At 45.0% G+C, this 15449-nt stretch overlaps 1 protein-coding gene across 10 annotated transcripts in view; it reads right to left on the bottom strand.

Annotated features, from left to right (window-relative positions):
• Positions 1–106: 106 nt before the first annotated feature.
• The window catches only part of Lrrc7 (leucine rich repeat containing 7), a 468470-nt gene continuing 453127 nt past the window's right edge, over positions 107–15449 (bottom strand). For all 10 annotated transcript variants that reach the window (XM_045138031.1, XM_045138025.1, XM_045138023.1 and 7 more), the window contains one exon: positions 107–815. In XM_045138031.1, the coding sequence (XP_044993966.1) occupies positions 748–815 (68 nt within the window). In that variant the 3' untranslated portion in view covers positions 107–747. The remainder of the gene's footprint in view (positions 816–15449) is intronic.

Raw genomic sequence — 15449 nt, 5'->3', positions numbered from 1 at the left:
GTTATGATTTGAATTTTTTTTATAAAATGGTAAATCGTTTTTATTAAAGTAAGCAATTAGTTTTAAATTGGCTAGAGTACGCCAAGTAAAAACTAAATGTGACGAGGTGTATGCTGCCCCTCCCATCCAGGCTCGAGTGCAGCCACTGCAGCCAGCAAAGAGGCAGAACAAGGCCTCGCTTTATAAAGAGTTAGCCTCTTGGTGCACTGCTGTGGCTGGTGGGTTCTTGTGTGAAAGCTTTACAAGGGGAGCGTCCACACTGTGAAATGCATGCATTAACATAGCATGTGGCGTCCCCATGTACCACAGAGACAACGAAAGAGGTCTGGAGAAAGAAACCTTCCGTTCACATACTGTAAACGTGAAGACTGAACAGGAGAATGAATTTCTCTGAAATCAGTTCAAGTTCCCCCGAAGGAGCTCTGGGTGCTTGGCATTGAGCTGTTGCTGCTGTGTTGTACATAGGGTAGCAAAGTCCACTGTCACCAAGAATGCGCTTCTCAAGGAGTCACCCACCCAAAGGGGTTTCACTACGTAGGAGTCCTTAAACTTTCAGGAGTGCAGCAATTCCCTGATTGGATCACATGGAAAGTTTACATGTATGTGTGTGCCATATAAGTAAGCTAGACCTTCATTGTATAGAATTAATGAGAAGGATGGTCCCCTGCAGATTACTAAGGGCCAAACAAACTGATAACCAAATGGGTTAGAAGATGGAAACAACCTAAAATCATAGCATGCAGTGTCTCAGTCATTGTTAATCAGCTCATTGAAATGCCACTGTCCTGTAGAATTCCTTGTTAGTTCAGTGTTCTCTGAAAAAAAGAGACCACAGTTCATAATATGCTTAACTTGTGCACAGCTTGATGAGGGTAAGGAGGCCCTTGAGTGCTTGCTACAGGCCATGCTATGCTAACAGTAACCTATGGTGACCTTGAAGTGACTTCCCTTAGGTCATTTGTGAAGGACTTTGTGAACTACCTCTGATCTTCCACTGAACTTGTGCCCCTCCTCCATATGTAGACAAAAGCACAGTCCTTACTTAAGTCTCTTCCATACACTGAGCACAAACAGAAACCTGTGTGGTGGCTTTATCAGTCAGCTCCCTTTCTCTTTATTCCAAGTAGATAGGAGGAAAGCTGCACTTTCCAGGAGGAGAGCAGTTAAAGGAAATGCCTAGTTGTCCTAGAACCAAAGTGTAAAACCCTCATTGCATCCCATAGACAGCACATGCCTGTCATCAGAGCTAAAGCAAATCCTGAGTATAACACACAGCTGTCCTGTCTGGTCGAAGCAGATGTCTTCCCCCAATTCAAGACCAGTGAGTGTCCTCTGAATGGAGAGATAAGTGTGGAAAGTGAAGTTTATTTCAGCAGCACATTCTGGGAGGAAATTAGCATGCTGGAAGATTCTGTCTGAGAGATTCATCTTGTGTTTTCTGTGGACTTTCCAAGAAAAATCACCTAAGGTTTCTTGACTAACAGTTCTTCAGTAGAGGCCTGGGAAAGTGTACAGGGCTGGAGAGCTAAGTGCTTTCAGTGGCCTAGCTACCAGAAATACCAGTTGACCTGCATACTTTGGGCATCATTTCACCTCAGGTTTTAACTACAAAACAACAACAGAAGACCTCATGTATATGTACTTAGGCATGTGTGTTTATGTAGACACAAAACCTGAGTTACAATAAAAGTTTTTAATAACAAGAAAACTTAATGTAGGAAAATAACCTTTAAAGAGCCAAAAATACCTTTTTATAATATTAGCAGCTGTCTTTTTGTAATGTGCTCAAGTAATCAGGTTTTATAAGATTCAGCAAAAAAGGGCTCTTACATTTGAAGATTTTAACTGGAGCTGAGATAACCACATCTTATTTCTTAATATCTATTTAATTCCCCCGAATTCAGTGTTTCTTAGATATCTACATACATTCAGATAGGTCCTGTTCAACTTCTTACACAGTTCTGCATCTGCATATCACGGACAGGTTTGGGGATGCTAATGTCAGGTTACAGTGGGACTCCAGGGTTTAAAACAACTTTTTTCTCTACACATCACAGCTTTTAGTAGATTTCTTACTAGGTGCTGGTGATTGAACCTAGGGCCAGACAGATGCTAAGCACCACACAGCATCCCCAGCCATTTATTGAGACCTAGTCTCACTGTGGGTTCCAGTAGCCTCACATTTGCAATCCTGCCTCCGCTTTCCCAGTGCTGGGATTATGTCATCACCCCTGGATGTCGTTCTTGCCCTTTCATACTTGAGCACAGAATAGTCTCTAGTGAAGCTCATCACCAGCCAATGTTCTCGTTCCATACCTCCATCTTGGTTTCTTTTCTAGTACTTAGGACCATGAACAGTTGGACCTCTTTCTATGCTGTTTCCTCATTAGAAGGAAACCTGTTGGGGAGTCCCATGTTTTGTTCCTGTTGCTCATTTAGTCTCAGGTTAGGTCATATTCCCTGCACTGCATTTCAGAGGAGTCCTGAGAATATTTTACAGTCAAATGAGTGCGAGTTGCCTGCCCCTGGTGGTTTCTCACTGTCCATGTGTTCCTGTCTGTGAAGTCACTGACGTCTTGGGCAAAGGGAAGCTGAAGGAACCAAAAGACCATGCTGCCTTTGGTTGATGGGAAGAGTTGGGACTCTGGGCAGCACCCTTGGGTGATGATATGCTGCCTCTTCCCCACCAGTGAGCCTGGCTTGGGGAAATAAGTACAAATGAGGAGGGATTTTTGGCATTAGCAGAGGAGTCTCTCTTGTCGAAAAAGGATTTTGCATTGTGCAAAAAGCTAAAAGCAGAGTCATGCTGCCTCTACCAACAGACTTGTTGCTATGGAAACCAATGCAGAAAAACAAAAATAGCACAAGACGTGAGAGATTAAATTGGAAAAAAAAATGATAGGAAGCTAGTTTCTGCATTGCAATTTGAGCATTTGGGACTTAAGAGAAACAAAATGTTCCTCATATAACCGGATTAATGAAAATATACAAAATGCCTTGGCAGTTGCTGGTCCTTTGAAGGCAGCTGTAGGGAATGCAGGGGAAAAGGAGGGAGGGCTTATTGTTTGGATAAAGGAACTGGAAAATTCGGTTCCATGATGACGTTAAGCTCTTAAACCCAAATGTTAACCTTACGATCAAGTAAGCGTGTGTCCATGCTTAGCTGGATAAACAGAGGTGACCTGCTGACAACAGTTCTGCCTCTCCAAAGCTGTCCTACTGCTTGGTAGAATTATTGCCAGTTACTGCAAATACTCAAAACCCAAAGCCAGAGGACACCAACAAACGCACCACTTCCAGATCCCCTCCCTGTAAGGCAGCAGTGATAACTGAGGGTTAAGCTTCTCCAGGTGGTATTTCTCTTCACTTGGCACAAGTCTCCCCTGTGCACCATTTTCTGTCGTCCTAGACTTGACAGCAGACTGATCAAGCCAGACAGGATTTCAGAAGATCTTGAATGAGAACCCAGCAGTTTCACCTGAGGGAGACAAACTTGGGTCTTGTGTTCACAGGGGCTCCTGGGAAACCATTGGCTTGTTCCTCCCAGCTTTCCCCCAAACTGTTTCCTTAACTCTTAGAATCCTTTAACTTGATAGACCCTGAAACACAATAGCTCTGAGATACAGGAGATCCAGCTGTAGAGGACTTGATGTGACCCTTTCTGGGAGCCAGGTTTAAGTGATGGTGACACTCTACCTGCTCTCACCAGATGTCCTCTTCTCTTGCCCACAAGCAGTAAATGGAATATAACATGCAGGAGCAAGCCAGTGTTGGTAGTATCTTTAAAGCACATCTGATAGCAGATGGTCTGTGCAGAAAGTGCAGTGGACACAGTAGACCATGTTCCCAGTGACTTCCTTGCTAGAAGCCTTTAGCCCTCTCAACAGTGAGGTTTGGGGATGCTAAGCGCTACTTCCTCTTTACTCCAGAGTACTTCAGAGGCTCTGGAACCCAGTGAAGCCCTACATTGTCTGCCACTTGTAGTGTGGCAGCAGACACACAGGGCCTTAAGCAGATCTGCCCACAGCTCTGGCACATACTAACCAGATTTCTTACATCAGTATTTTGATGATGAAATAGATGTCCACGCTTGGGTTTTAGAGGGAGGCATGATCCCGGCACATGGAGCTTTGCTGTAAAGACAGGCGGGCAGGGCCCCTTCTTTGGTAGAGGCAAGCACACCGTCCTTGGGTCTCCACGGGAAGAGGTGCCTTTACATTAGATGTGTGACAAGGAGACCACGGCTTCTTGTTTCTGTGGTCTCTTAAAATCAAAGCTGGTGTCTAGAGGAGTATTGGCTGTTGAGAATTAAGCAAGAGTGATTTGTTCTGCTGCGACTTGACTAGATGACACTGACAAAACTGAGTTCAGGGCCAAAGGTCACCTGATTCCTGTATCTAATAGCTCACATTGTTTCAGTCCCTGGACAATAGTTTCAAACTGTTAAAACAAATATAAGGAAACAAGAACTTCAGTCCTGCTCCAAAAAATTTTTGCTTTATTCCCTTCACTTTTCTGTGAGGCTGTATAAGGTGTGTGCTGTATCATTATCTTAGAATCACAGATATCACTTGTAGTTTTCTCGGGTTTGTCATGTATCATGTACAGTTTAAAATTGAACTAGGCTCCCCAGTAAAGGGTCTATTGCTTTCTACTGCTATAAGTATTTGGAAATTAGAAAACTGGAGGGACAATGTGTGTGTGGCAGGCATTGTACTACTGTACAGGATCAACTTTCTAATATGGTAGTCTTTTCCATATTGACCCATCATACAGTCCCAGGGCAACAACCTCTCAACCTGGGTCACTGCAGGACCACAGTTTCGATAGATACTTGTCTTCTGAGCTAATGCACAGACCGTCACTACAAGGTAAAGGCCCTCTCTCCAGCAATGGCGGCTGACACCGGCCACAGTTGAGCTCACCCTCGTGAGTGCACTTTAGTTGTCCCACGTCCTCTGCAGCTTAGTGCAGTGTGACCTCAGAATTTTCCTGAGTTGCAATTTGTGGAACCTTAGGTAGGTATTAGATCTTAGCTCTTAGAGAGGTTGTAGGGCAGATGAATGGTCACTGTTGGTGTGGCTTCAGAGAAAGGTCTGTGGGACAGGCCACATGGGTATTTCAGCTGTTTGTCTAAGTGGCACACACAGGACTTTCTTACATCTGCCTAGGTCCAGTCATTTTGGTTCATATACTTAGAAACTGTTGCTTAATGCACTGTTTGGGACGACTTTCTTCTACTGTGCCAGTGGGTATTGCTAACACTAGTGTCCTCTTTCCTTTCTACTCACAAGCATGGCGAAGTGTTGGCAATATGCAGGTCCATCAAATGTATACATTTTTATAAGGTGTTTAAGACCCAAATGATCCTCACAGGATCCTGGGAGGTTACCTTCTGTTCTTTCCTTCCTCAGATTAACCCCTCCACTTGGAGCCAGAGGCCTCTGTTGCCAAGCCTCGAGGTGCCCATCTCGTCTACAGCACTCTGCACCCTGGAGGCGAAGCCCTGGTTCCTGCTGGCCCTTGGATGGTCACCACCAAGGGCAATGGCATTGAAGGGCCCAGTCAAAGGGAGGTTGATAGCTAGACCTAGGTGACTCACTGTGGGTGATGCTATATTATTCATGCGGCCACTATCACCTAGGCTTGTCCTTTCTGAAAGAAACATGAAGGGCAGGAGCCTTTCATGGGACAGAAGGGTGGTGTTATACCCACATTATAAAACAATAATGATGGCAGGAAGCATTTGCCATCTTTGTTAGAGAAGTGACAGCAGACTCTTAAGTCTGTTCTCCCCTTGGGCTTTGAGTACCCAGGGCATCAGCGTCAGACTTTTTGTGCACCCCTCTCCCCACTGGACTTTATGAAGGAGAGGGACAAGGACTGCTGGTACTTTTTCTGTTCTTAGAAGGCAACTCTGACCACAAGCCTTTGCCCACCAATATTTGTTATGAAATTGAAAAGACAGCAAGGAAGAAATGTGGCTTTTTAAGTCACTGATGATTTTTCCTAAAAAAGATAAGCTCAGAAGGCTAGGGACAAACCTGAAGGCAGCCTGTGAAAACCATTTAAATGCTTTTGCAGGGCTGGGCAGTTTCCTGTAGGGCACCTGCTGCTTATTAGGTTCAGTCCCCAGCAAACAGCAGAACAGCTCTCTATGCCACATCCAAGTCATAGGCCTGGATACTGTCTTAAAAATGCCAAGGATCCAGGTACGGTTAACATATGGGCTATTTATGGAAGTTTTTTTTTTTAATGAAAAACAAAAAGCCCTTTACCTTTGAGCAATTTGAATGACTTGGTGGGCCTGGATTTTATGGGTTATGTGGAGATAAAAGGAGGGCTGACGCTGAGGGGCAGGTAATGCACGCGGGGTGGGGTTGAAGGAACCTGCAGGCCTGAAATCCTCTGAGACAGGCGCTCACGGGTTGGGGCAGTGGCGGTACCCATAGGGAACACCGCGGCGGGTGCCGGTGCACAGTCTTGGTCATGAGGAGCCTGTGAAATCTTGTCACGTGCAAAATACTTGCTTCCCAGTTGATCCCACAAGAAAGGGTAAAGAATCACACACAGCCCAACACTGGAGACCAGAGATGCAGGTGTAAAACAGGAAGAGGGTCAAGTTCCAAGTTAGCGGCAGCTTACACGATGAGTGTACAGAGAAGTGTGCGGAGAGTGAGGCCTGCCTACCGGCTAGCCATGCTTCTCTCCTCTGCAGTTCACTTCAGCGAACAGCAGCCAAGGCCTGGTCATTCCTGGGAGAGTGACAAGCCGGGGCAGGACGCAGGGGTGGGTCAGAAGCCCATGCACTTAGTGACAGGGTCTTTTGTTATCTTCTCCCCACCTCCAAGACCACTCTGGACCAACCTGGGTGACATTCATTATACCTAAAAGGAGCACCCCTCAACCTCTTCATTCATGAAGCAGGTGGAAAATGATAGTTGTAAAGTGAACCCTTAGGCTATAAGGGATTTATTGTCTCAGCACAGGAGGGAATTATGCTGATTTAGAGATTGCTTACAAGAAGAAAAAGTTAAGGCTATGCACCTGAGACAAAAAAGAAAAGAAAAAAAAAAACGGTTGGTACAAAAAAAAAATGTTTACCAACATTGACGTAAGAAAAAACAAGAGGACTTTGCTGCACAGCACACAAACGTGGAGCAGCTCACCATTCTCAGACTATTCTGATGCTCAGTCTCTAGTTCTAGAACTAAACCTAACACCAGAAACTTCAAGTGCCTGGGAAGGGATGGAAATGACAAAATGGATAGAAAGTCAGAGGCTCTACCCCAAAGAGGGCCACCACAGTGGTCACCACCTGTTTGCTTACAGGTCGGAGGCAATACTGAGTGCAAATTCAGTCTCCTTGGGAGATACTCAGCCTTTCTGAAGAGACTGGAAGCTCACCTAGTTAGTGACCTAGCCCGAGGTGGTGCAGGCATGAGGTCATGCTACAGCCAACTCCCTGAGAAGGCTGACCCTAGTCTGCTCAGGATGAGTCTCTGTGCTGGAGCCTGCAGAGCCTGAGGCTTGAAGACTTGTTTCCTTTGGAGGAAAGTGCCAGGCTTTGGAGTTTTAATAGTTTCAGGGAAGAACATCTCTGTTTTTGCTTGGAAGAAGAAAATACCTGAGAAGCAGTGTGAACTCAACATAAGGCTCTTGTGGGACAGTGCTTTTGCACTGGGAGGGAACATAATTAGTTCAGAATAAATAATGAAAATCCAGCCATCAGAGGCCCCTATATTCTAAATATTTCCAACCAAAATCATGAAGATTGTCCCATCTTTGTGCCTTCAATACCCACACATCTGAACTGAAAGAGGCTGGGGGTGAGGGACATCTCTTAAGCCACACCTAAACCTGACTGCCACTTTTTGAGGTACTTAAAACACATTCATAATATGGTTACACATCTCATAATTCAGTTATGCTGATCACACGCACACATGGGTTCTGTTGCAGTCAGGTTCGTATTGCTGGTAGAAATCACCCAGCCAAGAGCAGCTTGTGGAAAAAAGGTTTATTTTGGATTACAGGCTTGAAGGGAAGCTCCATGATGGCCAGGGAAAAACAATGGCATGAGCAGAGGGTGGACATCACCTCCTGGCCAATATAAAGTGGACAATAGCAACAGGAGAGTGTGCCAAACACTGGCAAGGGGAAACTGGCTATAACACCTATAAGCCTGCCCGCAACAATACACTCCTCCAGGAGACGTTAATTCCCAAATTTTCATTAGCTGGGAACCTAGCATTCATAACACCTAAGTTTATGGGGGACACCTGAATCAAACTACCACATTCCACCCCTGACCCCCATAAACTAATATCCATACATGATGTAAAATACAATGCATTTCAGTTGAACTTTAAAAGTCCCCATAGTTTTTATCAATCCCAATGATGTTCAGACATCTCCATAGTCCAAGATCTTTTAACTGAGCCGAAATACCAAAAAAAAAAAAAAACAAAAACAACAACAAAAAAAACCCTACAATGGCACAGAATAAACATTCATACTGCAAAAGATGGCATTGGGCATAGCAAAGAAATAAACAATACATGATTTAAACAGGGCAAATACCAAACTCTGTAGCTCCAAGTCCAACAACTCTAGTTAGTGACAAATCTCCCAGACTGATAAATCTAACCAGCAACAAGTCTCTGGACTTCCAATTCCGCCCTCCAGCTAGGCTACTCACAGTCCTGGAAAACATCATTGGGGCTGGCAGCTTTCCTGAGTAGCCATCTTGTGGTCCCAGCAGCTCCACTGGGTCTCCCCTGCAACCCCTTGGTTCATCCTCATGGCCCCATGAGGTCTCCATGCAGGCATTCAGCAAACCTGCTTCACACTGCCCATGGTCATTTCCAAAACACAAGACTGTTGCAAACTCAACGACCCTCTTTCCAGCATTTCTTATACTCCACAATACCAGGTAGGGTGCCAATTTGTTAATCCAGGGGAGGAATAAAGCAGACTTTGAAGAATAGGACACTCCTTGAGCATTCAGGCCCATTCAAAATAGTCTACAACAGTGCCCCAGTGCAGGCCGGCTGACCCAATCTGAAAGGTTGTAATCTCTCAAACAATTTGTAGGTGCATGGGCAGCTGTTTAAGCCCAAAGATTTCATTCTTTTTTTCTGTGCCACATCCCTCTGCTCACATCAGTTCATTTCTATGCCAAGCAACCCTGCACAACTTCTCAGGACCTGGGCATAACAACAAACGTCACAAACTGCTAGCCCAGTCCAAGCAAAGCTCTTTCTCCCTCATACGTCAAACCTCACAGTCCATAGTTCTTACTGTGTTCAGGTCTTTCAACTCTTACCAGAATAGTCCATCAAGCTGTACTTACAGCACTGAAAGGCATTTCTTAGGTCAAGGTTTCAAATCCTTCCACATTCCTCTTGAAAATCAACTCCGAAAAGGCTAAAGCCACTCAGTCAGGTGTGTAGCAGCAATCCCACTCCTTGGTACCATTTTACTCTTGCAGTCAGGTTCATATTGCTGGTAGAAATCACCCAGCCAGAAGCAGCATGTGGGAAAAAGTGGTTTATTTTGGCTTACAAGCTTGAGGGGAAGCTCCACAATGGCAGGGGAAAACGATGGCATGATTAGAGGGAGAACATCACCCCCTGGCCAATATAAGGTGGACAATAGCAACAGGAGAGAGTGCCAAACACTGGCAAGAGGCAAATGGCTATAATACCCATAAGCCTGCCCCCAACAATACACTCCCTTCATGAGATGTTAAGTCCCAAATTTCCATTAGCTGGGAACCTAGCATTCATAACACCTAAGTTTATCAGGACACCTGAATCAAACCACCACATGTTCTATGAGAGCTTAGGAAAAGCTCAGCAAAGGCACAGCTACTATCAGAAGCCAGCAAGAAATAAAGCCATTCACAGACACTTGTTCAGACTACACGTCTGGATGCTTAAGTTTTAACTGGCAGGAGAGATGTTCTAAAGAGACATTGTAAGTCTCCCATTGGATACTGGACTGTTCCTGCATCCCAAGGAATAGGAATTTCCCAAGGAACCTCACGCTGGAGAATGAAGAGGCTGAAGCCTGGTGCCACCCAGAAGGGCAATTTGTCTCCCAGGAAGAGATTTCACATAGTCATGACAGCTTGTCAGACTATGATAGGTGCAAGTGTAGTAGTGTTCTGCTGAGGTTGCTAGGTCCTTGTGTCCCAGGACAAGGAAATACACCAGAAACACCCAGAAAGTTAATACGTAGTTTATTAAGAAAGAGGAAGGCGGGCTGGAGAGATGGCTTAGCGGTTAAGCGCTTGCCTGTGAAGCCTAAGGACTCCGGTTCGAGGCTCGGTTCCCCAGGTCCCACGTTAGCCAGATGCACAAGGGGGCGCACGCGTCTGGAGTTCGTTTGCAGAGGCTGGAGGCCCTGGCGTGCCCATTCTCTCTCCCTCTATCTGCCTTTCTCTCTGTGTCTGTCGCTCTCAAATAAATAAATAATTAAAAAAAAAAAAGAAAGAGGAAGGCACTCTCATTAATAATGGAAGTAGGCTAATGAGCTGGGAAAAGGCATACACTTAAACTCACTGGGCAATGAATCTCGGTTGTTTATATAGGACCTGTTTCACCTCCGTTTGTGCATTGTGAGCTTTTCTTGTGACTGCTTTGTTTCATGTAGCAAGGTAAGGAAGGGTTTTCAGTCTTCGGCCACCTGGCATCTTTCATATGTGACATTGATGTTACCGTCTTCCAGGCCCTATTTTCTTGCAACAAGGCCATCTTGCACGAGAGACTGGAGCCCAGTCATACTATGATGGTTGGCCAGGACTGTTTAGCTGTGCATACCTATTGCCTTTTATTTTTAAAAATTATTTATTTGAAAGAGAGAAAAGCAAATAGGTAGGTAGGTAGATAGAAAGAATGGGTGCACCAAGGCCTCTAGCCACTGAAAATGAACTCCAGACACATGTGCCACCTTGTGTCTTAACTGTTAAGCCATTACTCCAGCCCTTGCGTACTATTAAAAAAAATTGTGTGTGTGTGTGTGTGTGTGTGTGTGTGTGTGTGTGTTTGCTACTGCAAACAAATGCCAGGCACCCACACTTCTTTTTGTGGCCTGGCTTTGCTGAGCCCTAGGGAATTGAACCTTAGCCTGCAGGCTTTGTAAGCAAACACATCTATCCCCTCAAACCACTGCCTTCTATTTAAACCTAAACTTCATATCAGGATTGTGACCATGGACTTTTGCTGGGCATGGGGTGGGGGGATTGGGGAGGGGGCTACTGGGCCTCTTTGTTCCTATGCTTTTCACTGTACTTGTCTCTTTAAAAAAAAAAATTTTTTTTATTTGCATGGAGAGTGCAGGTGCACCAGGGCCTCTTGCTGCTGTAAATATAGTCCAGATTTATGTGCCACTTGGTGCATCTGGCCTTATGGGGATACTAGGGAACCAAATCCAGGCTGTCAGGCTTTGCGAACAAGTGCCTTGAACTGCTGAGCCATCTTCCCAGCCCTACTTGACTCTTTAATTGACCAAATAAGGACAAGTGACCGAGCCTAGATTCTTAGGGCTGCTGGTGGGACCTAGGCTCTGATCCTTAACTCCTGTGACTTCACTTAAAAAAATTGAGAAACTTATACCAAATATATCCCCACATGGGCAGAATGAGTGTGGCTGAAATAATGGGAGATCAGCACAAACATTTGGGTAACACAAGAAAGTTAGGAGGAAATTATTAAATTGGGGGATGTCATGGGAAACTAATCAATTAGGAAACATTGAATACTTATAGCATAGCTCATCCAAGGCAGAAAGAGGAGGGAGAGAGAGAGAAAGCAAGAGAATGCCACACGCTCTGGGTAGCTGATTCAATCTAAGAAGTTTATTCAAAAAAAGACAGACTTCACTGATATCAAGTTCAGAGTATTATTCTGAATTAATGTTCCTCAAAGAGCGTGGAACAGATTGTTAGAATTAAATCAGCACAACAGAAATCGTCTGTGCAGACTGGCCTAGGCTCCAGCATCAGATCAAGATAGGAGGTCTCCACCTTGTGGTGGCTCCTGGTAACTGCAAACGTGTTCCCTAAACGCGTGGGTGTGCCTATTCGTGAGTATTGCTGATTTGTGACCAGTGACTGAAATTGAGGGTTTTATTGGAAAGCAACAGTGATTCAGTGCTTTGCCAGTTTTACCACGGGGTGGGGGATGGTCACAGAGAGAAGAGGCAGACTTTTCTGAGCAACTCAGAAATAGTAGTGGCTGTCTCATGGAGGTACCTATGGCTGTGTTGTTTGATATTGGCCTTTAACTAAGAAAGGTGCTCTGGCAACTATGAGAAGTTTTGTGATTGTGCTTGTTGCATGACAGAAATTTACCACAATACAAAAATAATTTCTTGTGTATGGCTGGATCACACATGCCCACACTTCAGGACAGCTACCTGCCCTGCGGAGAACAAGAGGCAGGCTCACATCACCTGTCCTGTTCCTCCCTCCACTCCCCAAGCCCTCAGGGGGGGATTAAACTAAATATATTTCTAACAAAAGACTTCTTGTTTTGAATTCTTTTTGACATCTGGAGCAGCAGGAGGAGGCCAGAAATGAAGAGCTGGAAGCTTGCTCTCTGACTGTGAGAGAAAGGGAATCCCTGGGCTGATGAATAAGGGCATTATCATCAGAGCTTAGGGAAGGAAGGGGTCACCCTCATTTTAAGGGCATTGTCAGCAGAGCTTGTGGAAGGAAGAGGTCACCTTCATTTTTTTTTCACGATAGCCTTCTCCTTGGCCATACAATGAAAATAAATTATGCTAAATAACCTATCAAGTCACAGCCTGCAGGCAGAGACCTAAACCAGAGGTGACTATACTGTCTTCTCACAGCACTCTTTACAGAGCTTTCAGGGCCTCTGGCAGGAGGGGGCTTGGTCTGGATAGCTCCAAGATGCTAAAAAACTATGGCTTTGTGAGTTCAACCTTATGCTTAATTTCTCTGAGACATTTCTGACCACAGAAATGGATGACTTCTTCCTTGAAGGTAAACAAAACCCAAACAAGTCACAGGTATGTATCTATGATGTGTTCCATTGAAAGGTTTTGGACAATGTTAAGGTCTTTAGAACACATAGACAGAAAATGAAATGAACCAGCTGAAACAGCATAAAAGGTCTAACAGCTGTGAGGAGAAAAGCAAAGGGGAGGAGGGAGATGACCCTCCCCAGCACTGGGAATGCTGAATCAACCAAGGGAAAAGGTGAAAGGCTCATGGTTTCAGGTCACACAAATTGAACAGCAGCTTTCTGTGTAAGTCTGTCAGGCCTATCCATCAATTTGCTTGTTCCGCAGTCATCCTGAGCACTGCTCTCTCCTAACTACCACAGGTGTGTGTGTCCAGAAAGCCTCCACTAAGGATGTCTGGTCCTCTCTCTATGGTGCTTTGACTTGATGGGAGAGAAGGAACAAACTGAGTCGATATGGGCTCAGGCAGGATGGAATGCCTACAGTCCTGACAAGGAGAAGTTCTGTTAAGATTAGGACAGGCCTGATGGTGGCAATAGGTGCCAGTAGGCCCTGAAAGCCATTGTTCTGGGGACTGGGTAGGGAAATGGGGAGAGGAAGGTTGCCCGCAGGGCCAGGGTGTACCAAAGCTGAGGGCTTGGGGAGTGGAGGAAGGAACAGGACAGGTGATGTGAGCCTGCCTCTTGTTCTCCGCAGGGCAGGTAGCTGTCCTGAAGTGTGGGCATGTGTGATCCAGCCATACACAAGAAGGTTGCTCACAGGATCAGTGAACAGCACCCAGTGAAAATGTTCTTTATTCCTTAGGGGAAATACATAATGTGAAAGGCCTTCAAGATGGATGGCCAGTCACCTCCCTCCCCTTCTAATTGGGTTACTGTTACATCAGATCACAGGGACTCTGTCACAGGCAGTGGACATGTGGGTTCTTTGGGGGACATTCCACAAAGAACTTTCATTAATCAGAACTGCTGTGTCTGGAAAAATATCTTCCATTTCCTTCTCCCATCATGTCAAGGGCATGGAGCCCCAGGATGAGAGACAAAAGTCTCTATGGCATTCCTTTTCTCTTTTTTGAAATTGTGTTTTTGTTTGTTTGTTTGTTTGTTTGTTTGGGATCAAAGAGAAAGACAGAGAGAGAGAATGGGCAAACCAGAGCCTTTTGCTACTGCAAACGAACTCCAGATGCACCTTGAGCATCTGTCTTTACATGGGTACTGGGGAGTTGAACCCTGGCCATCAGTCTTTGCAAGCGAATGCCTTTAACTGCTGAGCCATTTCCCTAGCCCTATTCCCTCTTTTGAACTTACAAACTAGCAAAATTATGGTCCCTTCTCCAGAGAGCCAAGAGATTCTGGCTTCTGCCTCCCCTGTCAGCACTATCAGATGTTTCCTCAAGTAGTGAGAAACATTTCTGGTGGCCCCCTGGAGGCCTGTGGGCCTGGTGGCAGGTCATTAGGAGCTCTAAGTGGAGCAGCGACATTCCATACCAAACAGCCTTGATTCTGTAAGGGTGCTGTGATTTTTGGTCATAAGACAAGCTGAGGGGCAGGACAGAGGATCTTACCACATATTCTGCCTGGAATTTCTTCTACTTTGTTATGGGTTTCTGTGCAGAAGAGACTGTGTCTAGTCCTGGCAGACCTGGTATATAGTATTTCTCAACAGATATTACTCATAAAGTTTATAATCACTTTACTTCATGTTTTTGTAATATTCTCCAGTGAAATGTGTCTTAACTGCTCTGAATTTATAACACACCTTAGGTTTATGAGAGTCAACTACACTGAATATATTCTGTGAAGAAAATATAGGCATTTCAAGATGAAAATAAAATTCTCTCTCCTACATACTTTACTGTAGGGAGAGATATAACTGGATATCTATCTGTGAGACTGTTTCCTTGTTCTTTCATTTTAAGGTAGGAAAAAAAATCAGCAGAAATAACACACTTGTACGATAGTGGCAGAAAATCTTTCAAACTGCGGGAAATGGATGATCCATTTATCTTCTTGACACTGATTCCTACACACACTGAAATTATCCTAGATTAAAGAAGGAAGCAAGAGTCCTTTTTTTTTTTTTTTTTTTTTTAAGAGGAAGAGAAACTATCATACATTCATGTTATAGTTGCTTTCTCCTTGCTGGGATGAAACACTCGACCAAAAGCAGATGATAGGAGGAAAGGTTCATTTCAGCTCGTAGTCTGAAAGGGAAGCTTCTTGATGGCAGGGACAAGCACGGCGTGAGCAGAGGCTGGACACTACCTGTGCCACAGTGGTGGGACAAGAGCAGCAAGACAGTGAGCCAAGCTCTGGCAGTGGGGAAGCTGGCTACGGCACCCAAAAGCTGGCCCCAACACACACCTCCTCTAGGAATGTTCCACCTTCCAAATTGCCACCAGGTTGGGACCAAAAATTCCGAACACATGGGTTTATGAGGGACTTCTGATTCAA

The sequence above is a fragment of the Jaculus jaculus genome, chromosome 19 (genome assembly GCF_020740685.1).
Source record: "Jaculus jaculus isolate mJacJac1 chromosome 19, mJacJac1.mat.Y.cur, whole genome shotgun sequence".
Lineage (NCBI taxonomy): Eukaryota > Metazoa > Chordata > Mammalia > Rodentia > Dipodidae > Jaculus > Jaculus jaculus.
This window is presented reverse-complemented; position numbering and strand designations above follow the sequence as displayed.